The 27,902-nt window shown below is 43.9% G+C and overlaps 1 protein-coding gene across 1 annotated transcript in view; it reads left to right on the top strand.

The window, feature by feature from the left end:
• The first annotated feature begins 644 nt into the window (after positions 1-644).
• Positions 645-27,902, top strand: part of TGM3 (transglutaminase 3) — a 36,186-nt gene continuing 8,928 nt past the window's right edge. Inside the window, exons 1-10 of the mRNA XM_036749856.1 lie at positions 645-666; positions 815-889; positions 5,371-5,544; positions 6,352-6,606; positions 8,089-8,207; positions 10,066-10,194; positions 15,844-16,021; positions 16,787-16,922; positions 22,959-23,062; positions 25,008-25,250. Of these exons, the coding sequence (XP_036605751.1) occupies positions 645-666; positions 815-889; positions 5,371-5,544; positions 6,352-6,606; positions 8,089-8,207; positions 10,066-10,194; positions 15,844-16,021; positions 16,787-16,922; positions 22,959-23,062; positions 25,008-25,250 (1,435 nt within the window). The remainder of the gene's footprint in view (positions 667-814; positions 890-5,370; positions 5,545-6,351; positions 6,607-8,088; positions 8,208-10,065; positions 10,195-15,843; positions 16,022-16,786; positions 16,923-22,958; positions 23,063-25,007; positions 25,251-27,902) is intronic.

The raw sequence follows: 27,902 nt of genomic DNA, 5'->3' as shown, positions 1-27,902 counted from the left end.
TCTGTGTTCTGAAAGTCCCTTCCAACTCTGACATTCTGTGTTCTAATGCCCTATCACTGGCTTTCTGTGAGAAGAGGCATTTTGACATTTCCTTCTATATAACAATAGGAGGGCCCTAGATCTCACTCTAAACCTTTAGGAAATAGGGTTTCTTTGTTAGACTTCCCCTACAGGAACAACCACCCAGGCTAGAATTAGGCCCACTAAGTCAAGTGTATCTTAGGAACAGTCCTAGATGGCTAATGTCTTATGCATCTGTTTGCTCTGTTATTAGGCTAAGAGGAGCCACCTTCTCACTCCCCTCATCCCTAAGGCTTTTCACCTGGGACAGAAACCACTCCTCTCCATCTAGGGCAGGATTCACCTCATATGACCTGAAATGGGAACCATTCCCACTCTACCAGGTGCTGATGGATCTTTTGTGGACCTGTTTTCCAGCTTTAGCTTATTAAAAGATTTGCTCACTGAATCAAGTCTTATACTCCATACCAAGGGAAATTTCTGGAGAATTCCTCTTTCATTAGTAAGGAGCTATCTCCTTCCCCACCCCACTATCATTACAAGTCTCCTGGCCTCTGCACTTCTCCTTATTTGTGTCAGAGAGATTATCCTTTTCTCCCTCTCGCCCCCAAAACCCTGGCGGCATGATCAACATCTGGGGAAATGGTGATTCCATAGAACTGAAATGAGAACTGGCGCTCTCTTCCCCCACAGGAAGAAGGGAACAGAGACCCTAAGTTAGCTGCTGGGAGGGACCAAAGAAATAGGTACAGAAGTCAATCCATGCCCTTTGCCTCCTTCTCTCTTTTTCTAGATTGCCAGTGCAATCGGGAGGCTGTTAGTAAAAAGGCCTTTCCCTCCATGTATTCATCTTCCCTGGAGGCAGCTGGTATCAGACTATTCAGGATACCTAGGCCCTAGTACCTCTTCCTTACTAGCTGTGTAACTAGGACCAAGTCAATCCCTTCTCTGGATCTCACACTGTAAAATGAAAGGGTTGGACTAAATGGTCTCTCATGTCCCCTACACTTCTAACATTGTATGTTCTGTGCTGTAAATGTCCTCTTCCTCCTTAAGTTGCCCTACAGCATTCTGGATCTCTCCTTTGCGACCATTAAAATCTACCTTGAATTATATTTATTTGGGTATGTAGCATAGCTCCATGGTAGACTCTAAGCTCCCTCAGGAAGTGTGTCATTTTCTACTTTTTTATCTGGAGTACCCAGTGCTTAGTAGATTAATAAATATGCAGTGAAACTTTCCATCTCTTAAAATTTTATGCTCTAAGTCCCCTTCAGCTCGGAACTCAGTGTTCTGTGTTTTTGAGGTTCTTCAACAGTGACATTCTAATAGCAGTGTTTAGCTCTGACACTGTAAGGTCTATGAAGTGAAAATACCTCTTTTTTGGCTAAAGAAGGAAAACTAAGAGGGTTAAATGGGAGAACTCTGTCCACTAGGGTCCTGAGCACCCTTCCCTGGATGCAGTTTCATCCTGATGGGCTGCAAGCCAGGTGCATGAGTTCATAACTAAACACGTAAAGCACTTATAATATAATCTGGGACCCATCAGCCCTAGACACCTAAGAATGGACTGCAAACAGGTGTTCCTGCTAATTTCTTTCTAAGGCTGTCTTTGGTGTTTTTCACTTTAACCTGGTTTCACTGACATGCAAATAATATTGAGGGAGAAAAATAGTTCACAACAAAATTTGTTCTTTTGCTCCCTGTGGGTGGCCTTGGGTGCTTACTATACATACAATACAGTAGAAAGGACTTTGAGCTTGTAGTTAGGAAATCTGGCTTTGAAGACCCAGCTTCAACACTTAGTACCTGTGTGACCTTGTACGTCATTTCACCTTGCATTTTTTAACCTTGGTTTTCTCATCTATAAAATGAGAATCGTAACATGTGCTACTACCTCAAAGGAGTTGACTCAAATGAGTAAAGCCTTTTGTGAATTTTCAAGGGCTATATAAATGTGCGCCAGCATCATCATCATTATCATTAGAGATGGCCCTGCCTAGAACATGGAGCTTAGAGGCCTGTAACCCTGGATTGAAATGAATGTAATTGATTGAACTCATAGTCCTCGGGCAACAGGGGTCCTCCCCATACCTGGAGTCTTCTCCTCCCTGCTGACAGCTCTACCTGCCTAGGGCTGTCAGTCCTTCCTGGTGGGTAGAGTCAGGGAGGGGCTGGAACTATAGAGACACTCTTTTCCCTAATCCACCGTTCCTTCATCAGAGGCACGAACTGGCCCGGGCTTTCAGAATGAAAAAGAGACCAGAATAACCTGAGATTTAATCATAAAATTGAATGCCCCATGGGGCAGGGAGGAGCAATACCTTTCATCCATCTCTTCCTTTGCCCAACCTGAAAGAGAGAAATTACTGCTGTTCAGCTCAGTTCAGCAAATAGTTATTGATTGAATGAGTGAAAGAATGAGGCAGTTATTAAGCACTGATAACTCAGTGCGGAGTGCTGGGATACAAATCGAAAAGTCAGGTAGGCCGTCCTGTCCCGGAGCTGGACCCCTAGTGAGGCGGCCACACCTCAGAAAGGTTTCAGCTACAAGTCAGCTGAATGACAAGTCCCATGGTCCTTAGGGCGTAGCATCAAGGCAGGGAGATGGTGTGTCCCCCACCCCGGCCTCCTTAGGGTCATGTCACACCCATTCACATGGTGCACAGCCCTGTGCTTAGTCCTCTGGGGACACATCGAAGAATAGGCCACAGTCCCTGCCCTCAGAGTACTCAAAGGCTCAGCTACAGCCCTGGAAATAGGGCCAGAAACATCTCATTTGACCACAGAGGAACCATGTGCAGCCACATGGCTTGATGGATGGAGCTCCGGGCCTGGAATCAGGAAGACCCTATTTCAAATCTGGCTTCTGACACTTCCTACCTTTTTGACCCTGGGCAAGTCACCTAAAATTTGTAAAACTCTTGTAAAACTCAGTCAAAAGGCTGCACCCAAGGACCTAGAAGGGCCACATGTGACCTCAAGGCCGCAGGGTCCCCACCCCTGGCCCTGCCTCAGTATCTTCATCTGAAAAGATGGGATAAGAACAGTACCTACCTCCCAAGGTTGTCATGAGGATCAAATGAGGCAATATTTGTAAAGCCCTTAGCTCAGTGCCTGGCATACAGTAAGTGCTATATGAATGTTAGCTGCCATTGTGGTTAGCTAAGCAGTGGATAGAGCACCTGAGTCCATATCCGGCCTCAGACAATAACTCTCTAGTGACCTAGTGCCAGTCACTTAATCCCGAATTGCCTCAGTTTACTCATCTGTAAAATGGAGGTAACGATAGCAACTACCTCCCAGGGTTGTTGTGAGGGCCAAATGAGATGATAATCATAAAATGCCTGGCACATAGCGAGCTCTATATAAATATTAGCAATTATTATTATTATTAATTTACACGATCCTCATCTGGATTTCTGTCCCAACTCACCTCTTAGTCGCAAGCCCTGGAAAGGCAAGGATCCCAGCCTTCTTTATCGTCGAGAGAGAGAACTAAGAATCATAGCACCAGGGCACCACCCTTGAACACAGAACACCCAGGTCCAAGGCTTTGTTCTGTGAAGTTAGGATTCAGTGAAAGGGCTGCACTTGAGGACCTAGAGACTGCAGGTTCCCACCCCTGGACTAGGCTCTTCCTGGCAGAGGGAGGAGAGAGAAAGAAGACTTCAGAGGCTGTAAATGTGGCCAATTCCAGTGCTTATCTTTGTCCCTGGGGTCTCCTTACCAAGAGGTTCCAGTGTTTTTTGTTTGCCTAATTATAAGTCTATACTGGTCTTTACTATGTTCAGCTACTCTGAATAGGCCTGCAGATTTGGGCGGGGCTGGTTTCCTGGAAAGGGGAGGGGAGGGATTGTGTGTACAGCTTGACTCCTTAGTACTATAACTAATGGGAGGCAGCACCGACTTAGAGAAGGAAAGACCTGGGTTCAAATCCTTCCTCAGGCTCTTCACTAGCTCTGTGACCCCAGGTAGGTCACTTGACCTCTTTGTGCTCCTGTTTCCTCATCTTAAAATGAGGTGTTAGACTTGATGGCCTTCTAAGGCCCCATCCCAACTCCATGATCCTGTGGAGATTGAGACCTAGGGTGGCAGTAAAATGAAGTAAAGGACTCCCTCATTGTGGACCGTGTGACTCTGTCCCTTTTCCTTGAAATCTTGAGCCATACCGTGACCACAGACAAATCCATGAAATGAGATAGACCAGATGGTTCCTAAGATCTGACATCCTACCCCCTGCCCGGTTCTAGTTCCTACCATCCCAAGCTACTTCAATTCTCTGGATCCAAGTTTTCTCATCTGTAAATGGGATCATAAAACTGATACTGCCTACCTCAATAGACTCTTGTATGGACAGTGTTTTATAAGTCAAAATGTACTGGAGAAAGGGGAATTATTATTTGTATGCCACTACCATGCCCATTTGTTGTTCAGCCTTGTTTTGGTTGTGTCTGACTCTTGGTGAACCCATTTAGGGTTTTCTTGGCAAAGATACTGGAGTGGTTTGCTATTTCCTTCTCCAGCTCATTTTACAGATGAGGAAACTGAGGCAAATGGGTTAAGTGACTTATCCAGGGTCACATAGCTAGTCAGTTTCTGAGACCAGATTTGAGCTCAGGAAGATGAGTCTTCTTGACTCCAAGCTCGGTGCTCCATCCACTGCACCACTGAGTTTTCCGCAGTATATGCTTAGTAATGTCTCATGAATAAATAAATTCATGCATGATTGAATGCTCCCAATTCCACCTTCCTTCTCTGCTTTAGCCTGTGGCTCCCATCCTGAGTGTCCCAGGTTCTCTAGCTCCTTCCTTAGACTCCAGGATCAAATACAGCTCTGGCATTGGGAGCCCTTTATCACCCTACCACTTTTCTAGTCTTCTTATATCCTATTCTCCAGGGTGTACTCTTTGACTCAGTGACCCTGGCCTTCTGGTGTTCCATGAACAAGACACTTTATCTCTCAGCTCTGGGCATTTTCTCTGGTTGTCCCCTCTTCCTGCAATGTTCGTTCTCTCAGTAGAGAGAGGAGTACCACCTACTGACCTTCCTGGTTTCCTTTAAATCCCAACTAAAACCCCACCTTCTACAGGAAACCTTCCCCAAACCTTTTTAATTCCAGTGCCTTCCATCTGTTCATCATTTCCTGTAGCTTACATTGTATATGCTCATGTGCATGTTGTCCCCTTCATTACACCATAAGCTCCTTGAGGGCAGGGGCTTTTTTGGCCTCTTTCTGTCTCCCCAGTGCTAAGCACAGCACCCGTAGCCATTGACCAATGTTGATTGCCTGATCATTGTTCTGTAAAAAACCCCAGAGTCCCCAGCTTCTCCTTTATCCTTTCACAGCTTTGCAACTCTCGGGTTTCGACTGGCAGATGCAAGCCAACAAAAATGCTCACCACACAGACAAGTTCTACAGCGACCAGCTGATCACCAGGAGGGGCCAGCCCTTCAGAGTGAGGCTGAACTTCAACAGACCCATCGCCTCTGGGGAGAGGCTGACCTTCACAGCCTCAACAGGTACCTCACTTACGTTTTCTTCTCTCTCCCAGGGCCAAACGTAATGCTCCACAGACAGCAGGCACTCAGTAAGTTATGTTAAATGTACTGCTCCAGGATGGTATGACTAACATGAAGACACATGATGTAGTAGAGAGAGCCCTGGACCAAGCAGGAGGAAGACATCTAGGCTCTGTGGGTGTGACTTCTCTAGGTCTGTGCTGGATAATGACAAAGATCCCTTCACACTCTGTTGTTGTTCATGTTTCAGTCACGTCCGACTCTTTGTGACCCCATTTGGGGTTTTCTTGGCAAAGATCCTGGAGTGTTTTGCCATTTCCTTCTCCAGCTCATTATACAGATGAGGAAACTGAGGCAAATGGGGTTAAGTGACTTGCCCAGGGTCACACAACTACCAAGTGTCTAGGCTGGATTTGAACTCAGGTCTTCCTATTTCCACTGTACCACCTAGTTGTCCCTTCAGGCTCTAAGATTATCTGATTTGGTGACTTGGGGGGGGGGGGGGCAGCAGTAGTTCAGAGAGTTTTCCTGGGAATTATATGACCTGGGTTCTTATCTCTAGTGCATTAACTTGATTTTTAACCAAAAGCAAGTCTTTTTTCCTTCACCAGGCCTCGGTTTCCTCATCTAGAAAATGAGAGGTATTAGACATAATATTCCATGTTCCAAGATCCCTTCTGTCTGCAATAGTCTATGACTTCTTCAGTGACCCCGCCTGACCCTGGCTAGGACAATGTTCATTTTCACTTACTATCCTTATTCGTATGTGCTACACGGATTCCATCGTTCTCTGTTGTTTTTGGAAAGGCCCAAACCCCTCTGAATCAGCCCGGACCAAAGCCGTGATTCCTCTGTCTACTGGGTCAAGTGACAGTGGCGGCAGCGGATCCTGGAGCGCAGTACTCTCGTCCAACAACAACGGCTCGCTGATCGTCAACATCTCCAGTCCAGCCTCCTCCCCCATTGGTCGATACACACTCAGCGTTCAGATTGCCTCTCAAAGCGGAAGCACTTCCACGACTCTGGGGACGTGGGTTCAGCTGTTTAACCCCTGGCTGCAAGGTAGGAGTCAAGCCCCCTCCCACATCGTTAGTCCACCGCTGGGCTCCCACTCCAGGTGTATCTCGCTGCTCACAGAAGACAGAGGAGGTATTGGAAAGAGCCCTGCCCCAGGAGGCAGGAAAGCTAGGTTCTTCCGCTAACTTGGGGTCACCTGGGGCAGTTCGCTTCCTGTCTCTGGGCCTCACTTTCTCCATGAGGGGGTTAGGAAGTCATTTCAAAGGCTTCTTCTGGTCATATTTAACATCCTAAGTATCCTTTCAACTTGAACGTTGTGTGTTCTGTGTTTTTTCTAATTCCGACATTGTGTGTTTTGAGGTCATTTCCATGTCTAATGTTCTGCCTTCCATGCTTTAAGGTCCCTTTCAGCTCTGAAACTCTCTGTTCTAAGTTGTGATGTCTCTTGCAACTCTAAACAGCTCTGTTCTGTCAAAGGCTTGTTATAGCTCTAAAGTTCAGTGATACTCACTGGAGTCAGGGCAGTGGGTCAGAGACTCTCAAAGGTGAGTTCTAGCACAAGGACTCTATGTATCAATATTTCCGTACCACTAAGTCAAGAAGACAGTGATATAACATTCAGTAGTTCTCTGACAGCATCAATGGCCTTTAGATTTGCAGTAAACTAGTAATACTGAATGGCTTCCTTGCACATTTTCCAACTTCTCAGCACTGCAGCACAGTTACCTCATCTCTTCAGCCTGAACCCCTAAAGCATCCCAGTTCATTTTAGTCATAGGATTTAGAGCTGGTTGGCAGCAGACCCTTTCTCCAACTTCCCTTCCCACCTGCATTCACTGTTTCCACGGAGCATAAACAGGCAGTCAGAGGCATCAAGCCTAGACCTGTCATGTGAAGAAGGTTTTAGCTCCATATGAATTGGCTTTAAAGGGCAGAGTCAGAAACAAAACCTAGAAGATGCAGAGGAGCAGATTTAAGCTTAATGTAAAGAAAAACGTGTCAGCGATTAGAGCTAGCCAAAAGGAGCACACTCTGCCTCACCGGAGGTCTTTAAGCAGTTGCTGGAGACTTGTCAGGATGTTATAGAACCGATTCCTATTCAGATATGAGTTGGATTTAAGCAAGAGTTCTTCATCTGCATGGGGTCATAGACCCCTTTGGCAGTCTGGTAAAGCCAATGAACCCCCTCACAGAATACTAGTTGTTTGGTTTTTAAAACCACAATCTAAGGAAATGCTAAATGTCAGGAAGAGATTAGTGAATGTAAAGATGTATTTTTTTTTCCCCATACAAGTTCACGGACCAAGTGGAATCCTTCCACAGGACCACAGGTTAAGGATTCTTGGACTAGAGGATATCTGGGATCCCTTCCAACTCAGAGATTCTGTGTCAGTGAGGCCTGAGCGGGGCTTCCCTGAAAATAGTCAGTCCCCTAGCACAGAGGGCTGTCTGGAAGGGGGTGGAAGAAGGAAAGGATCCTTTCTAATTCTTTCTCACCTCAAATATTTCCTCTTTTGGGTTCTCCAGTGGATGCTGTGTTCATGTCGAATAATGCAGAGAGAGAAGAATATGTGGAAGAAGATGCTGGTATCATATTCGTAGGGAGCGCAAATCGAATCAACATGGTTGGCTGGAATTTTGGACAGGTAAGTTAATAATAAAGCAGCCGAAGGTTGCATACATATTTCCTGAGTGATTAACTTCAAAGAATAATTTGGATTCTCATTTGTATATAGCTTGTGTGTTAGGCATTTGCCTGAAAAATACATCCAAATCTTTTTGGCTCCCACTCTCATTCAAAGCTCCAAGCTCCTGCCTTGCTCTTCCTCCCGCTTTCTACTCCTAGTCTAAGTACACAGCGTGCCTGGGTTTTCCCAGCTTAGAAAAATTTGCTTGATACGTTTTGTAGTTGGACCCACCAGTTACACAGCTTTGACCAAGTCATTTTCTTCCCTTGAGCCTAAGGTTCAAATAAGGGGGTTGGACTTTTGTTGTTGAGTTGTTTCAGTTGTGTCTGACTCTTCATGACCCCCTTTTGGGTTTTCTTGGCAAAGACTGTAGTGGTTTGCCATTTCCTTCTCCAGCTCATTTTACAGATGAGGAAACTGAGGCAGACAGGGTTAAGTGACTTGCCCAGGGTCACACAGCTAGTAAGTATCTCAGGCTAGATTTGAACTTAGGTCTTCCAGTCTCTTGGGCCCTATATTCTATCCACTATGCTACCTAGGTGTCTCTAGGAGTTGGAGATTATCTCTAAGAGCCTTGCTAGCTCTAGCATTCTTTGTTTTAAGGTCTCTTCCAGCTTTAATATTCTACAAGGGGTCCCAAAGTCTTAGTACAGTTCTGAGCTTTTAATAAATACCTTATTAACTTTTATTAATACACATTAAGAGTTTAAAGCCCTTTCTTTTCTAAGGTACTTTCTGGCTCTGACATTCTGTAGTGTAAGGACTTTTCTAACTCACCATTCTGTAAAATGAAAGGGTTAGACTAGGTGGCGTGAAGGCCCCTGCCAGATCTACATTTATCATCTGTGTAGAAGGTCCCTTGTAGCTTTGGCATTCTGTGGCTGGTGTTCAGAGCCGTGACTAGGACTGTTTTTACCTAGAACAAAAACAATTTGGGAGCATCCAGTGGACAGCATCATTGCAGGAGCCAGTCTGACCATGGGCACAGTCATGGTAGGAGGGGAGACAGTCTGACCTTTGTCCCCTCAGGGTTGGAAAGACAACAGGACCATATGTGGGGGGGGGGGGGGTTGACCCAGGTGCAATTAATTAATTGTACCATGAGGTGGCACAGACTGATAGAGGCCTGTAAGGGGAGTTGTGGGGATGGCCCATCTTTCTGGGTCTCAAATTCCTAATCAATAAAAAACGAAGGCTTTGGATCATCTGGCCCTTGGTCACTTTTAGCTCTAGAGCTATGAGTAATGTAAAGGCCCTTGTAAGTCTAATATTTTATGCTTTATGTTCTAAAGCTACATCTAGCTGTAACATTCAGTGGTTCTCTGACAGCCTCAGTGACTTTAGATTTGATGATAGCATTGTAATAAACTCATATACTGGCTGGCTTTCTGCTGGTGTGGATAGCTACTGCTCTTCATCTTTCAGATTCTTACACAGCAGCACAAACCTATCCCTCAGCTGAACCCCTAAGTCATTTCAGATTTTATTAATAGGGTCATGGGATTTAAAGCTGGAAGAAACCTTGGGTATTATCTAGTCTAACCAAGAGATCAAGTCACCTCTGTAAAGCCACGCAAGTTCATGGCAGATCTGGAACCTGGGCCTCAGGTCTGCCATCCCAGCATACTTTTCTCCTACAGTTTGGGTGAGCCAGCTCAAAGAGGAAGCAAGAAAAGCATCAGCTGACTGCTCCTACATGGGGGCCTTTGAAAAGAGAGCCTGGAGTGTACCTTGTGGCCCTCCCTTAGTGCCTCTCTCCTTCCCTCATTACAAGTTACATATTGAATATTAACCCCAGGCTTCTCTTTCTGAACAGTATGAAGAAGACATTCTGAACATTGTCCTCGCGATCCTGGACAGGAGCCTCAACTTTCGCCGTGACCCCATCACTGACGTGGCCCGAAGAAATGACCCTAAATACGTTGGCCGAGTGCTGAGTGGCATGGTAAGAAAAGTATTATCCAGCCTGTAACTGGGGTCCTGGACGATTCTAACTCTGACCCTGTCTCATAGCTCTTCTTCTTCTGGCTTTATGGTCAGTGTAGCCAGGGCCTCTGCCCAGCAGGCCCAGAAAACAAGGCAGGGTTCAGTCTACAAAGTCTAGTACTATCAAGAGCCAGAACCCAGCCTAGGAGAAAGGAGAGAGGACATTAGGACATTCCTCCCAGTGTTCCATATGGCACAGGGAAGGGAAGAGAAGAAGCATTTATACAGCACCTACTGTAAGTCAAGCACTGTGCCAAGCACTTTACAAATATTATCCCCATTTTGCAGTTGAGGAAACTGAGTCAGACAGAAGTTAAGTGACTTGTCCAGAGTCACACAACTATGAAGTGTCTGAGGCTGCATTTGAACTCAGGGCTCCCTAACTCTAGGCTCAGCACTCTGTCTTTTGTGCCACCTAGCTGCCTCCAACTGGAGGTTCGGGAAAGTGCCCTGTTCTTGGATTCAGAAGACTTGGATTCCATTTGCAGCTCTAATAATCACTGGTTGGGTGACCCAGGGCAGATGACTTTCCCTTCTGAGCTTTAGTTTCCTAATCTATAAAATAAGGATAATTCTTATATCACCTCCTTCTTAGGTGTGTTGTGAAGAAAGTGCCTTTTAAACCACAAAAGGCCTTAGAAATGTGAACTATTATTATTCTGGCCCCAGCTCTGCCATATCATGTAAAAGCCTTCACCCATTCAGCAGGCAAGCAAGCATTTACTAAACGACTGTTCTGTACTGTAGTGGCTCTAGGTGAGATGCCAAGATAAAAGACACACGGCAGGATGGAGGTTGGAAGGGACCTCCCATGTTACAGGGTTCACTTTACATACGGGGAAACTGAGCCCCAGAACAGTTCATTGACTTTCCCAAGGTTACACAGATAATAATTAGAAAACTAAGATTTAAACCCAGGTCTTCCAAATCCAGATCCAATGTTCTTTCTGCTATGTCATCCCTGTTGAGCTTACTGTCCAATAAAACAGATTAGAAGTAGACAAAAAGTAACTTCTACAAAACAGATGGTGATGAGCATTCATGGGAAAGCCTTACAGTATTGGGTGGGGGGTGCTCAGAGGAGTTTTCTTGGTTGAAGTGGCATGGGAGTTGGGCCTTGAAGGATGGCTATGGTTCCCAGTGACAGTCTGCCCCAGGGTGCTGGAGTGAGGGCTCTACAAGATCACATTCCTGGTACAGCCCACCTCCGCAGGAAGCCTCATCAGGGCACCTTCGGCTTCCGCCCTCTTCCTGTGAGAGTGGCCAGCTGTCTTGGAACTGGTTCAGCCATGGTGATGAAGTTAAAGAATCTGAGCGCCTCAGAATGTTACAACTGGAGGATGTCTTTGACATCACCTTTTTCTTACATGTGGGAAAACTGTAGCCCAGAGAAAGGAGGCGACCACCCGAGATCAAACCCAGAATTACAAGCACAGCCAGAGCTCCAGTCCAGGGCTCCTCGCTCTCAGTGGGTGAGGCTCCTTCCATGGTACCACTTGGCTCCCTATAAACATTTAAAAGTTCAAAGTCAAAGGGATGGCTTTAACTTGTTACCTGTCACCTGGTTAATTAACTAGAAATCTCTTTACCTTTCAGCTTGTTAGTTAGCTCACTTGGCTGGTGAATTTGACTTAGCTAAAAGGTTGAAAGGTAAGGCAATATCTCTGACTTTGAACTTCTTAACTTTTAACATTTTAACAAGTCAATTGAAATAACTCTTTAGATCTAGGCCAGAAACCCTGCCTGTCTGGTCTAGGATGCCGGCCTCTCTACTGATGAGCCTTCGGAACATCACCACAAAAATCCTACTTTGCCCTCCCACTTTCTGGAGATTACTTTCTCTTCAAAATGCTTAGCCAGAAGCCCTGTATTCTTACTCCATCTTTGTCACTAAAATCTCTTCTAATAATTCTTAGAATTATTATTAGATTATATTATTATTATATTATTATTATTATAATTATATTATTATTATTATATAGAATTATATTATTATTATTAGATTTTTGGATCTAATTGAGATTAAGTGACTTGTCCAGGGTCACACAGCTAGTGAGTATTTGAGGTCATATTTGAACTCCGGTCCTCCTGACTCCAAGGCTAGTGCTGTATCCATTGTGCCACACAAGTGCTTCTAATTCATTGACTATTCTAAAGTTAGGAGCCTTAGAAATCAACTCCCCTAACCTCCTCATTTGACAAGAGGACACAAGGAGGCCTGTAACAAAGAAGGAGCTTACCTAACATAAAGCTCAATCAATGGCAAGGGTAGGTCTAGAAGCCAGGACATCATGGTGAGGTGAAAGGATCTCTGGATTTGGAATAAGAAGACCAGGGTTTGAATCACAGCAGTGTGACCGTGGACAAGTCACTCAGCTGCTTTGGGCCTCATATTTCTTACTTGTGAAAGGAAGGGATTGAACTAGATGGCCTCTAAGGCCACCTGCCACTCACAGTCTTTAATTCTGCTCTCTCAACAGTAAGAAGCAACAGCATTTAGTAGATGCCTTCCTTCCTTGTGTAGAACTCTGTTTTCTGGGACTTTCCCTGCTGTGCCCCAGCTGTCCCTCTGTAACTCCGATATTCTAAAAATCAATAAGCATTTAGGATGGTCAGAGAAGGCTTCAGAGGGCAGGTGAGACTTTGAAAGCTGAGGTTTCAGAAAAAGCGAGAGCCCTGAAGGCCAAGCTAAAACTCAGGGGAGATTTGTGCAGAAAAGCTGAAGGCTGCAGCCTGGTGAGGCAGCCAGGGAGGTCCTCCACAGCGCTCAGTCCTGCCTTAGTCCACATTCTCCAAGTTCAGCTTCAGCTGCTGCTGCTGACTCATTCCTAGCCCCTCAGGCAAAGCGCTTTATCTCACCAAAGTTTCCTGAGCTGCACCTTGGCGATGATCCCTCCCAAACTCACAGCGAGGCTGGGCTGGGTGAACTACACTAATTACCACCTGCACATCCCTTTGAAAGGATCAGAGCTCCTGGGTAACGCAGCTGATTACCACTTTCCATGGTGGGGCCCTGGTGATTCAGCAGATGGGGACAGATGGTGAAATCTTTCATCTTGGCCTGTCTGTAACATATCTTATGATCTCAAAGGATGGTCCCATCAAAATGGGAGGAGGGGAAAAAGGTCTGTAGGTCCATGGCTCACCTGCAAACAGGAGAGTGCTAGTCTCTGGGCCGCTTGTTCTAAATAAAATCAGAGACATCAATCAGCTGCTGGAAGAGGCCCTGGAACATTAACTGTCAAAGCTGAAAGGAACCTCCTATTAGTCCACTCCTGACATTTTATAAAAGGGAAAACATTCCAAAATTAGTCTCTTCTCTGAAGAAAGTGAAGTAGAGAGTTCTTAGAAATCTATATCTTTAAAAGTATAGCAATAAGAAAATCCAAAGGAAATTTAAGAGAAAGCCCATTCAAAATAGCTACAAAATATGCAAAATATCTGGGAGTCAGTCTACCAAGAAACACTCAAGATACAGATCTACAATCACAAAGCACTCTTTAAAAAAATAAAGAATGACAAGTAATTGAAGAGATATTCACTGCTCATGGCTAAGCTATACAAATGTAATAAAAATGACAGTATTACCTAAATTAATTTAAAAATTAATGCTCTGTTAATCAGACTAACAAAGGAGTAGTCTATACAGCCAGAGAAAATAATAACAATTCATTTGGAGGAACAAAAGGCATAGAATCTTAAAGGAAATAAAATTAAAAAAGAATAAAGAGAGTATAAGACTTCTAGACTTTATATTGTAAAGCAGTAATTATCAAAACTGTTGGGTACTAGTAAAAAATAAAAACAAGAAAAAAATATTAGTGGCACATAATATATAAATAAGAATTAGTGACAATCTAATTCAATAACCCAAGAAACCCAAGAATATAAACTACTTATAGAAGAACTCCATATCTTGCAAGCAGTGCCGGGAAGACTGGAAAGCAGTTTGGCAAAAATTAGACTTGTTGTTTAGTCACGTCTGATGATTCATGATGTCATTTGGGGTTTTGCCATTTCCTTCTCCAGTTGATTTTACAGATGAGGAAACCGAGGCAAATGGTTAAGTGACTTGCTCAGGGTCACACAGCTAGTAAGTGTCTAAGGCTAGATTTGAACTCAAAAAGATGAGTCTTTCTGACTTCTGGCCCAGCTCTATCTACTGCCCCACCTAGCTGCCCTAGAAACTAGGTTTAGACCATCATTTTTCACCATTTATCACAGATAAGCTCAAAATAGAATTATGACCTAAATATAAAAAGTTGCACCATAAAGAAGTTAGAATAAAATGAAATAAGGTATATTTCACGACTATGGCTAGGGAGAAAATTCTTCACCAAACTAGGAAATGGATCGATAAAGATAAAATATATAATTTTGATTATGCGAAATTAAAAGGCTTTTGCACAAATATCGTTAGTAGTATAAGACAGAGGAAATTTGTTTTAATGGTTTTGATGAGTTTGTTTAATAACAGTAATAACAAGAATATTACCTTCTAGCAAATCTAAAAATAATTTAATAAAGAATGAGAGGAAAAAACTAGATTTAACAATTATAGTGCTAAATATAAATGAACTGAACTGCTTTAAAAAAAGAAATGGTTACAAAATGTATTAAAATCCAACAATAGGTTGTTTATAGGAAATACATTTAATACAGAAAGGTTTTAATAGATTTAAATTTTAAAACTGATGTAAAATTTTCCATACTGCTGCTAATTCATAAAGAGTCAGGGTAATACCAAGGATGTCAAAGTCTATAGAGGTAGAAATTGAAACCCAGAGAGTGAAAGTGACTGGCCCAAAGTCGTGCAGTGAGTTAAGAGCACCCAGGTCTCTTGACTTCCAAGCCACTGCTTTTCAGCGGTTCCCAAAGTGGGCAATGGGGTGCTGGAATGATGGGGGGGACAGTAGCCTCGGGTGCAATGTTATGGGGGGGCATTGAATAAAAATAAGAGGAGGTGGAAACATAAGGAAAGAAGAGAAGAAAATTTTGAAAAACCATTTGTACATTTTTCATCTGTTGTATAACAACAGAATTAAAACTGTATTGACTAGATTATTTTCCAAATAAACAGACAAAATGCAAGTTATAGCCCATCAGTGGTCAAGTCCACGGATAGGTCTTAACAAGCAAGTGTTGGCAGACCAGCATGTCATGAACTATTGGGAAGTCCAGCAAGCATCAGCTTGAATATGTGTGTGTAACGACATGTTTACAATACAATTCTATATGGCTACATGACACAATATTGCAGCATCAGAATTTCAGTGCAGGGAAAAAACCCACAAATTTATAATAAATTATTAAATTTAAGATGTCATTTTCTTAAAGAAAATTTTATATTTTTTTGAAATGATGCGAATTTTTAAAAAAAAAAAAAACATTAAAGGGCTAAAGAAAGTAGATTTCCAGAAGGGCTCTGAATAATTTTTGTTTTTTGCAAAGGGGACAGTAAGCCAGATAAGTTTGAGAACCTCTGCTCTACACCATGCTGAGCTCTTCTTCTCATCTGAGACTTCTTCCTCTCCTCATCCACTTTCCACACATTGCCACCTTTCCCCCTCTCCACCTGCGGAGCTGACTGGACACAGGTGTTTTTCAGATCAATGGCAATGATGATAATGGTGTGTTATCTGGGAACTGGAGTGGAGATTACACTGGTGGCAAGGACCCCAGGAACTGGAATGGCAGTGTGGAGATCCTGAAGGAATGGAAAAAAAATCGTTTTCAACCTGTCCGCTTTGGCCAGTGTTGGGTCTTTGCCGGGACCCTGAACACAGGTACCCTGGGGAAATGCAGCCTGGCTGGGTCAGTACAGAATAGTGAACTCACTCCCAAAAGCTTGTCTCAAACTCCCATTCCTGAATTAGGAGTCAGGAGTCTTGGGTTCCAGTTCTGACTTTGCTCAATTCCCTTTGTGAATTTAACATCACTGAGAGTCAGTAGAATGAGGATAATCATATTGTACCACCTATCTACCAGGGCTGCTGTGAGTTCAGTGAGCCTTAAATGGCTATACATATGTAAGTTATCGTTATCATCCTCTTATTACCTGTAGAAAGGGGGAAAATAAGAGACTTATCCAAAGACTAATGTAACTAAATGTGGAAAAAATCGCCTGGTTGGCCCGACCACAGCAACACTTAGGAAACCTCTGCTAAATCATAGGGAGCTTATGACCTGTGCCATCCCGAAATGAAACTGCAGAGCCTCGGAGCACAGAGGTTAGAAGTAAATGATACTTTAAGGTTTACAAAGTGCCTTTCTCAAACGGCACTGTGGCATGAGCACGGTCAACAACACTTTATAGATGAGGCAGCTGTGGTTCACAGAACTGAGCTGAGCTGCCAATAGTTACATAAAGGCCCTGTATTCAAGCCCATATCTCCTGACTCCCCTGCACCACAAACCTGCCTCCTAAGATTATTGTGAGGAAATGCTTCTGTAAACAGTAAAACACTATATAAATGGAGATCGTCACCACTACCACCACCACCATCATCATCATCGTCATCTTAGCTTTCTCCCTGGTTTTTGACTTCCAGTGCTTCGGTGTTTGGGGATTCCTGCCCGAGTGATCACCAACTTTAACTCAGCCCACGACACAGACCGAAACTTGACCATAGATGTCTACTACGACCCTCTAGGAAACCCATTAGACAGAGGGAGTGACAGCATTTGGTAAGCACCTCTCCTTTTCTCTGTACCGACTCTACAAAACTCAGGCATCTCCTTGTTTATGTTGTTCCTCAGAGTCTCAGTTCTAAACGTGGGGTGAGGGGTTAAATAGGTAGGAGGAGGAGAAATACAGACTCATGATGACAGACAGACTGATGACACGTCTAAAATTAAACCATTCTGACATATTTCAGCACATGATCTGATAGCCTGCAACACACAATGTAGTGTTTTGGTAACAGGTTGTTCAGGAAACCCACTATCACAATGGTTGCTCACTTTGGAATCAAACCTAATAAAAAGAAAAATATATTTTGGAAATTTTACTTAGAGCTCCTGGGTTCCAGTGCTCTTTGCAGAATTCCTCACTGCCACCTGATATTATTTTAAATGCCTTCTGGGGGATGCAGTGGAAAGCTCTGTACAGAACTCCACATCACTCCCCTAACCCCCACACCTGCCCAGCCCACCCCAGTATGCCAGCAGAGCAGCTTTGCACATCACCATATAGCAGCCAACTTCTCATCAGCCTTGTAGGAGGCCAGGGCTATTGTCAGGATGTTCCTCCAGAAGCAGCCTGAAGGTCTCTGAGTGCCCCCATCCAAGCATTATGGGAATGCTACACATAAAGCTGTGGGGTCTGATCTCTACCCCCATTCTCTTATTGGCCAGAGGTAGTGGAAACTAAAGACCAGAAGATGCGGGTGCTCATCCTGATTGTGCCCTTATCTGGCTCTGTGCCCCTGGCAAGGCATTTCTCCCCTAGGGTTCCGTTTCCTCCTATATAAATTGGGGGGAAGGGATCCAATGATCTCCAACGTCATCTTAACAATTCTGATTCTCTAGATGTCTCTCCCCTCCCAGGGAAGCCACGCCCTCTTTTACTTAATCTGGGGAAAGAGGGCCTAGAGCCATGTGGGCTGGGTACGTAATAACAACCTGTCTTTGCAAGAATTCATAGCACAATGCCAATGCTATTCGTGTTTAGATGGGATCCTGTGATGAACAGGTAATAAATAATCTTGATTTTATCCTGAACTGTATTAATGCGACTATTTTTGGTCAGAATCCATCTGGTACCACATTTTAGAAAGTTCAGAAACAAGCTGGAACAGGTCAAAGAAAGGAGGGTGGCCAGGATGGGGGAGGGGCCTCAGAGTCATGGCATGTATTAATAACTGCCATTTATAGAGCGCTTACTCTGTGCTAAGTGCTTTACAATGATTGTCTCATTTGATCCTCAGGGAGGTAGGGCTATTATTATCACCATTTTACAGATGAGGAAGCTGAGGCAGACGGGTTAGGTGACTTGCCCAGGCTCATATGAAGCCAGATTTGAACTCAAGTCTTCCCAAATCCAGGCCCACATGCTCTATCCACTGTGCCACCTAGCTGCCCCTAAATGTGAGGATCAGTTGAAAGAATCTGGGCTATGTAGCCTAGACAAGAGAAAACTTGGGTGGGGACGTAATTGTTGTCTTCAGCTATCTGCCGCTGTCATGGGAATGAGGAGCAGACTTACTTCTCAGGTGCTTCTAGAAGGCAGAACTAGGACCAATGAGGGGATGTTTCAGGGTCTCCAATTTTGGCTCAGTATAATAAGAATTCACTATTCCAAGGACAAACAGAACCATCTAACAAGGGAATAAACTGATTTGTTTTGTAAGCTAAGATACCTTTGGTGTATATATAATAGAGGGGATTCATGATTGGGCAGGAGTTAGAAGCCCCAAATTCCCATTCACCTCTTAAGATTCTGGGATTCAGTAGAACCAAAGTGTTTTTCTGATCCGTTGTGGCACAAAGTTCCCCCTTTCCAGATTAGTTGATTTTACCTCAAGGACCTACAAACCCAAGTACAGTAAGTTGTAGTCATGGTCTGTCACCGGCCTTCTCCCAGTTATCCCCAATTGGCATCAGTCGCATCTGATCACAGGGCTGGTGAGGAAGGAGTATCGCCGCCTCTTTAGACAAATTCACTGGTACAGCTAGCTGAACTGTGTGCCAAGCAACGTGATCACCACAGGGCAGACCAGTCTGCATCTCATGATGCCAAAGATAGTCAGAATACCCCATTCTGACCTCCCTTTGGGAGGGCACCCTATTGTGTCCATCCTGCTGGTCAGATCAGAAGGAAAGCAATATTGTGCCAACACAAGGTGTCATTGCCTCTAATGAAACTTTAGTATTCCTCAAAGGACCTTTCTTAAATTTGAACCTTCCTTCCCCTGTCCCCACCCAACACCCAAGTCAGAAATTACAACCCAAACACATCTTCAAGTCAAAGCCAATTTTTTTTTAAATTGTGAGGAGGTAGGAAATGTGTCTGTCTGAGGGAGGGACCCCAGTAGTGGAAAAAGCTCTTGGCTGAGAGTCAGGAGCCCACGTGCTCCACGTATGATGTTGGATAGATGCCTTCTCTAATCCACACTGCAGTTTCGCCATTTATAAAATGAGCTCCAGTTAAACTAGATGATCCTTCAGGGCCCTTCCAGCCATAACAGTCCTCAAATACAGAGCAGCAGCTCAAGGGTTAAATCTCATTTTTAGATCACGCCGTTCATCCCGTAGTTTGACACAAGGTGGCAGAGAGAGTCTTCCGTTCCATATCTTACTTCCCCAGGGCTTTTCTGTGACTCCTTTGTCTGCTAACATAAATGAAGCCTCAGGCCCAGCCAAGTCAATGAGCATAAGGAAATCAGCTGAAACAGCTTAGGCTGTGGTTAACTTTTACCTTGATGTTTCCCTTAGGTACATGTGTCTTTGTGTACATTCCATTTGACTCTGAGCTATCTTGGTTTTCTAAATCCACAAACTGGTTTGCTTATTTCTTGTATTTAAGGAGCTCCTTGGATGCCTAGGCCTGTTCTTATTGAAGCAGGATTGGGGCCCATTCAGAGGATCATAAATTGAAAACTGAAAGGGGTCTCAGAGTTCATCCAGTCCAACCCCCTTATTTGAGGCAAAGCAACTTTCCCAAGGTCACCCTGGTCATATATAAGAGAGCATGGACTTGAATCCAGGGCCCCTGACTCTGAACCCAGCACACTATTTCTATTTTATCCTAATACCCCTTAAATGTTTCCCCTGGTACTAAGTATCTGAGGAAAAAAATCTTTTTTTCTTAGATTCACAGGATTATAGAGGGTCAGACTGAGAAGGTATCTAAAAGGCCATTTATTCTAACTCCTTGTCTTTCGCCCCCATTTCCGCCTGACCAGCTGTCTAAATATTCCCACGGCTTATGTTATTCCTGATAACACAATCCAGTCATAAACAACAAACATTTTTTGAACACCTACTGTGTATATTAGGTGATAAAAGTTGGAGGACATTGGGTGCATTGAAGTTAAAAGATGAACAAGACACACTCTGCCTTCAAGGCACTTACAATCCAGTTGGAGGGCCAGCGGGTGTGTAAAAATGCAACTTTTCATCTCGGGTAGAAGCAGTAGGTGCACCAGGTCATGTCATGCCATGTTCTGTAGTATGCTGCACCACCTAATCCCTAGGAGGAGAGAAGGGGCAGGAACAGGCTACTTTAGGCAGATTGGACAATTATCCCCATACCTTAGCTCGGACTCGCTCAGGTACCTTTATATCTCTGACTCATCAGCCAGCCACCTCAGCCCTCTTCTGGCCCCAGCTTCATACCTTCAAAGATGAGTACTCACCTCCCCTGGACTTTTGTAAAGCCCTGCTTCCTAGAGAACCCATTCCTGGGTATCTGTCAGTCCAACAGAGGCCACAGACCTGGGAGAGGTTCCCCCCTCACAAAACAGAATGCTGTCTAGTACCCTCTGAGGAAGAGAAATTTAGGAAACTGATCTATGACCTATGAGACCTTTTGTAAGGTCATCAACCATAAAACACTGACCATCAGGCCCTTAGAACATTGACTGGCGGATCTGGAAAGGACCTTAGATTATGTAGTTTTTCCCTATCATTCCCTGTATAGATGAGGAAACTGAGGCCCAAAGAAATGAAGTGACTTGCTTACTGTAATATAGAGAAATAGGCATGCTCTATACCTTCCAGCCTGGAATGATGGAAATTTGCCTACTGTGACTTTCCCTGTAAACTTTCCCCACAACTGCTCCCCACCCCCGACACTTGTTACTATTTCCACGGTCTCAAAACCTGTGACGGTCTCAAAACCTGTGAAACAGGAATTGCTTTCTGACTACTCCCCGAGATAAAAAATTTACATACTGGAGCCAGTCTGGTATAGTAATGGAATATGGAACTGAAAAACGGGCTCCTAACTAGCTGTGTGACTTTGGACAAGTAACTTCACCTCTCTAGGTCTTGACTGGACTAGATGGCCTCTGAGATCACTTCCAGTCCGAGCATTTTACGGTCTAAGATTCATACCAGTTCTACCTTTTTGTTTTCTGTATTCTAATATTTTGTATTCTTAGGTCCCTCCCAGCTCTAGTTTCTGTGAGCCCAAAGGAGCAAGGCATATGCCAAGAACAGTCCAAGTTCTCACGGCGTTATTACTTTAATTTCTTCTCCATGGGTAACAGAGCAGGAATTGCTACCTATCAGCTCAATATCAACATTTCCCTTTCAGGCCAAGACTCTTAATTACTAAACCCAACTTTTTCTCAGTCTTCATCTTTCTTGATCTCTTTGCAACATTAGACACTGTTTACTGTCCCCTGGGTGGTCCCTGGGTTTCTGTGACAGTGTTTTCTCCTGAGTCTCCTCCTATATATCTGAATGTTCCTTCTGGGTCTCCTTTGATGTTTCATCATTCAAGTTCAGCCCCTAATTGTGAGTGGCCCCCAAGGGTCTGATCGGGGCCTTCTTCTTTCTCTGTACTCAACCCTTTATGTGATCTCATTGGTTCCTAGTGATTCAGTGATCATCTCTCCAACTCCCAGGGCCTACCTCCCAGGAACGTTGTAAGGATAAAGTGAGATAATATTTGCAAAGACCTTTGCAGCCCTTAGAACTATATAAAGTATTATTACGTCTAAAATGCACTCCCTCCTCACTTCCACCTCTTAGAATCCCTAGCTCAGATATCACCTCCTACACAAGACTTTTCCTGATCGGCACACTCATCATTAAGGTTGTCTCATACAATTTTGTATTTGCTTGCTTGTATACATGTTGTATTCTCCCAGTAAAATGTAAGCTCCTGAAGGGCAATGGCTAGTTTCATTTGTAGTTTTATATCCCAAGCACCTAGCAAAGTAACAAATGCTTGTTGAATGAAAACCCTTATGGATAAACACCCGTTTGGAAAAACAGCTTTGTCCCAAGGGCTTAATTCCGACTCCCAGCCTAAAGGCAAGGCTCTAATTCAGTTCAATAAACATTTATGAGTGTCTGCCATGTGCACAGCGCCGTTCTAGGTGACAGATGTACAGAGGCAAAAAGAAAAGGAAATGCCTGTCCTCTTGGACCTTGCTTCCACTAGGGAGCTCCAGCACCTGCACAGATAAATGCCAAGTACTTTCAGAAGGAGAGGGTACTAATGGGGGTGGGGGGTGGGGGGGAGAATTTGGAGAAGCTCTAAGAACAGTTTCTTGTCCCTCCAGTGTGAGACAGTCCTTTGTGAATATTCACATTGAAGCATGTAATAATGAAGGTTTCCTAGCCCTAGCTAACCCCATAAAAGGAGGAATTTGGAATGTCAGATTCACAGGGTTGATGGAATGCAGTGGCTAGGTTCAGATTGTGGCCTCAGTTTCTTCATCTGTAAAATGAGGGAGTTGGACTAGATGGTGTCTGAGGTACCTTCCAGATCTGTGATCCTGTGATCCAAGTCTAATCTCCAAGGAGCCATCCCTGACCATCGGGATCTCTCCCTTCCCTAAACCCCTGTGATAGTTATTGTCTTGGGGAGAGTTGACGTATACTGTCTTGGGGTGTACATGCCTATTCTCTGTATTACAGTTGTTCATCGTCTCTGCTAATGAGTAGTCACTTAACATTTGTGTTAATAACATCTATTAGTAAAACGAGAGGATTGGGCTAGCTGATATTACCCTGATGATCCAAGTTAACTATGATTTGGTTATTCAGGAACTTCCATGTCTGGAATGAAGCATGGTTTGTTCGAACTGACTTGAACTCACAATATAATGGATGGCAAGTGTTGGATGCAACTCCACAGGAGAGAAGTCAAGGTAACCTAGTAAGATTAAATTAGTCTGAGTTTCTCTTGGTTCTTAGATTGGTCATGGTTCAACTAAATCTTTATATCTTTGACTAATGGGGAGAAATGGGGAAGATGATACAAATGATGTCAAAGTTATTTCAGTTTGTTTTTGAGATTATATTTTCCCTAGCAAATTTAGCCCCCTTATTCTGTTTGGTTTTGACTGATAATAAAATGATTTTGTATTCTCTGATCCCATAACACTTAAAGGCGGGAAGGTAGCTGCCTCTTACCCTAGTACAGGTATCAGGAAGCCATCCTGGGATTTAACATCTGCCAGAGAGAAACAAACATGCTTTCAGAATGTCATTCTCTGCCTCCAAAATTCCACTGGCTCCTATATTCCCTCAGGATGAAGTCTGAACTGCATAATCCAGCCTCACTACCTATATATCCCAACTTTATCTCCCATATTTGTCAAACTCAGATCCTCTGTTCCAGAGTGGCCATCATTCCATCCCAAATACAAGCATGCCTTTTGTTCTCCTGTTTCTACATCTTTTCTCAGTGTCTACAATGCCCCCACTCCTTCTCTCTTTGAATCTAGATTCTACCTCTCTTTCAAGACCCCCACTAAAGTCTGGTATGAAGCCTACACCAGCTGCTACTGCCCTCTTTGATCTCTCCTTCCCATTTTACTCAGAGAATCATAAAATTTTTATCATTAGAAAAGAATTCATTGGTTAACTAGTCCAACCCTATCTATGGCAGCCCTGATGACATGTCATTCAGCCTTAACTTAAAGATCTCCAGCAGGGGAAAGCTCACTGCCTCCCAAAGCAGCTCATTCTTTGGTCTTAATAGCTTTGGTTGTAAAGAAGTTCATCTTTATATAGACTCAAAGAGCTCTTAATTTTTTTTACCACTCATTGGGCCCTGATCACACATAGCCTGGTATGACTCATAATTTCTCATTGTTGTGAGGCTTATGTCCCTATCTAGACAGTGACCTCCGTGAGGTCAGGGGTCATGTCTTCTCCTTTCAAATTCTCCTCAGGGCTAAGGCACTCAGCAATTCCACAAAATAGAGGTCATTCACTTTTCATAGGCTCCTAAGACTTAGAATTGGCAGGGACTTTGGACATCACGTCATCCAACTCCCTCCGAGATGGAGAAAGGTGACCTGAGTTAACCAAAGTTACACAAGTAGTAAGGAAGAGATCTAAGATTTGAACTCCAGTCTTATGACAGCAAGTCTGTTGCTGTTTCAGTTATAGAGTTACATGGCCCAGAAATAAATGCTTTGTCTCAGCTTTGATTTTTCCTAATATTAAAGGATTCAATTGGGAAAATATTTCTCAAGAGCTTGTTATACGTAGAACATCTTGCTGGGGCCAAAGAAGTTACAAAATTCAGATAGGATGTGTTCCCTGCCCTCACCTTTGATACTTTAACAAAAATGTTTCTAGCTTTATATTATAGCCTGTCACATTGATCATTCTTTAATGTAGTCCAAATTAATGATCCTTCTGCCAGCTCTGGTGCTTCTTGAATAAGGATTGGGGCCTGTGCTCATCAAAGGGTAGAAGCCTTGAGGAGCAATGCAAAGATGGACCTGCCATGCCTCACTTTGACTCTGCTACAGCACCCTGTCCATGAGGAGTCTCAACCCAGTCTGAATCTAACAATCCTGGGAAGCTTATGATGAGAACTCAGTGAGTGGCACAGGCAGTATAATCTATCAGAGGTGAGAAGAGGGAGCAATCCTTCTGAGATGAGGTGTTCAAGGAAGACTTGATGAAGGAGTAGGACTTGATCAGGTTCTTGAGGGACAGATGGGATCTGGAGAGGCAGAGCAGAAAAAGGAAGGACATAGACATAATTGGAGGGCCTTCTCAGGATGGAGGGAATGGCACAGGGGCAGGGATGTCTGGGCTGTATCTTCATGCTCTGTCTGACTTCTTGTGCCCCAGGAGTGTTCCAGTGTGGTCCTGCTTCTGTCACTGCCGTCCGGCAGGGTGATGTGAACCTGGATTTTGATATGCCCTTTGTGTTTTCGGAAGTGAATGCTGACCAGATCACCTGGATTATCAGCCCTAATAACAGCAAAAAACAAACCTCATCTAATACCAGCTCTGTGGGCAGATTCATCAGCACAAAGGCCGTGGGCAGCAATTCCCGCATGGATGTCACAGACAAGTACAAATATGCTGAAGGTGAGGGCCCTGGTCCAGAGACAGGGGCCATCATACCCAGGAAGAGGGCCATCCATCTCATTCTCTGTGATTCCAAACGTGGCAAGACTCACTCTCTCTCATTCACTTATTTAGCAAATATGTGTGGCAGGACTCACTCTCTCATTCACTCATTTGGCGAATATATATAAGCACCTGCTCTGGATAACTCCTGGTATTTGATGTCCTGAGGGATAGGGAGATGAATAAGGCATGATCTCTGTTCTCATAAAGCTTCCTGGCTAGTGGAGGTAGAAGCCATGTCTACAAATAATTCTCTTAGAGAGTATGAAATAAGTGTCAGCAAGTTATGAAATATTGTAGAAGTAAAGAGATGGCAATTATCAGGGAGATCAGGAAAGGCTTCATGGAAGAGGTGGTCTTAAAAGCAAAGTAGGATTTTGAATGGCAAAGATGAGGCTTTCTGACACATGGGTCAATGGGAACAAAAGCACGCAGGCTACATTAAGAAGGGGAGAACTAATGATAGGGCAGAAAGGCTGACTGAAACCAGGTGGTGGATGCCCTCAGGTGCCAGTATTGTGTTTGGGTTGTGTGCTGTAGGCAATAGGGAGCCATTTAATTTTCAGCAGTTAAGTGACATGATATGAACAGCCTCAAAAAAAAGAAAAAGAAAGGAGTGGCTTGTCTCTGAAGAAGGCAGGGTTGCCTACAAGCACCAGTCACTGAAAAGTAAGCCAGGAGATGCTGTTGTGAAGGGAAGCAAGAAAAGACGGGGAGAAAAATCAAAGCCATCTAGACCTCAAGATATCAGTGACCAGGTTTGGTCATCTTTGTCATCATGCCCAGCAAAGAGCTCTGTCCCCAGCAGACCTTAGTAAATGTTTCCTAAGTGGGTGAGTTATGGAACTGGCATCACAGAATGGCACCTGAAATCATGTAGAATCCTAGACTACAGTCTGTGTCAGAGTAGGAAGGAATCTTATTAAAGCACAGAATGGATGCACAATGTCAAAAGGACCTTAGAGCCTAAAACAAAGAATGTCATTGTTGGGGATGCCTTAGACTGTAGAATCTAAAAATGTCACTGAAGACACAGACCACAGAATGTCAGAACTAAAAGGAATGCAGAATCTGAGAACATAGAATATATATATATTCTGGCTGAAAAGAACCTTAGAGACATAATATAGTCCAACTCGTGAATTCCACAGGTGGGGAACTGAGTCCCAGAGAGGTGGTGACTTGCCTGAGGTCACCCAGCTCATTAGTAGTAAAGCCAGAACTAAAATCAAGGTCTCTAGATTCCTAGGCTTGTACTCTTTATTAACTCCTTTTTTATCTTTCTTTCTCTCCTTTCTCTAGATTTTGTCCTCCTCTTCTATTCCTTTCTACTCCCTCTCCCTCTTCCCTTGCTAAGACTGCTTTGGGCCCATCGACAGCCCCTGCCAGCCTAGCTTATCCCTACAGGTAATGCCAAAGCTTCCTGTTGGCTGATGCCTGATTCACAGGATTAACACAGTGGTTTTTATTCTGCCTCTTTCCTGCCCAGCTCCAGATAGCCCCCTAGCCTTGTTACGAACAATTGCTCCCACCCCTAATACACACTGATTTGAAATATAGACAAGAGAGGGTAGTGAAAAGAACAGGAGACTGGCAGTCAGGTGGCCTGAGGTCTTGTCCTGGCTGTGCCATCAACTCCCTGTATGATTATAGATAAATCTCTTCTCTCCAGACCTCAGTTTCCTCATCTATAACATGAGAGGGTTGGAGTAGATGACCTAGGTCCCTTTCAGAGCTAGCATCATCTGTTCTAAAGTACTTTCCAGCTCTGATGGTCTGTTGTATGGTTCTTACATGAGAAATAGTCATGGGCAGACTCAGTGCCAGGAAGAAGATTCCTCTGCATACAGACACTGTCTGCTCCATCCCCACCAACAATCTCAACTATATCAGCTTTATGTCACCATTCTGAAGAGACTCTATAACCAAGGGTAGAGACTATCCCCCAGCCCAAAATCGCAAAGAAGTGCCTAAGAGTGCAGACTGAAAATAGGTCTCAGCAAATAAATGTCCCAAGCATTCTAAAGAGTGTGTGACCCATTCCAAGTTAATGTCATGTTAATGCAAAAGGCCTGGAATACAAGGTGAGACTAGAAACAAAAGAACTCTTTGAAAAACAGACCACAACTTATTGTAACAAGCACTTTGTAAAGTGTAGTTACAAAGGGAAGCATTTGTGTATAAGTTTTCATATACAGTGTCTTATTTTTGCTTCACAAGAACCCTATGATATAAGCAAGGCAGGTATTATTAACCCCATTTGACAGATGGGAAAACTGAAACTCAGAAATGTGAAATGACTTACCCAGGATCACACAAGAATCATTGGCAGATGCAGGACCTGGCTGTTAGTCTGCTGCTTTTTCCCCCATGGGCCTCATGCAGCTTGGATTGTGTACTTCTATCCCCTTCCTGGACACTTTAAGGGGAATAATGACCCAGTAGCATCCAGGTGACCTAACCTGCGTTCTGGGCTCTGCCCCAGCCCCTGTGTGACATGAAGCCGAGTCATTTTGCCAGTCAACCTCAATTTCCTCACCTAATGATGCTAACTGTGCCCCAAGGACTAGCTCATAAAAGTAGTTGCTAAGCATTTTGCATGACAAAAAT

This window comes from Trichosurus vulpecula, chromosome 3 (assembly GCF_011100635.1).
Source record: "Trichosurus vulpecula isolate mTriVul1 chromosome 3, mTriVul1.pri, whole genome shotgun sequence".
NCBI classification, from domain to species: Eukaryota; Metazoa; Chordata; class Mammalia; order Diprotodontia; family Phalangeridae; genus Trichosurus; species Trichosurus vulpecula.
Note: the sequence above shows the minus strand (reverse complement) of the source record. Positions and strands in the feature narration are given on the sequence as shown.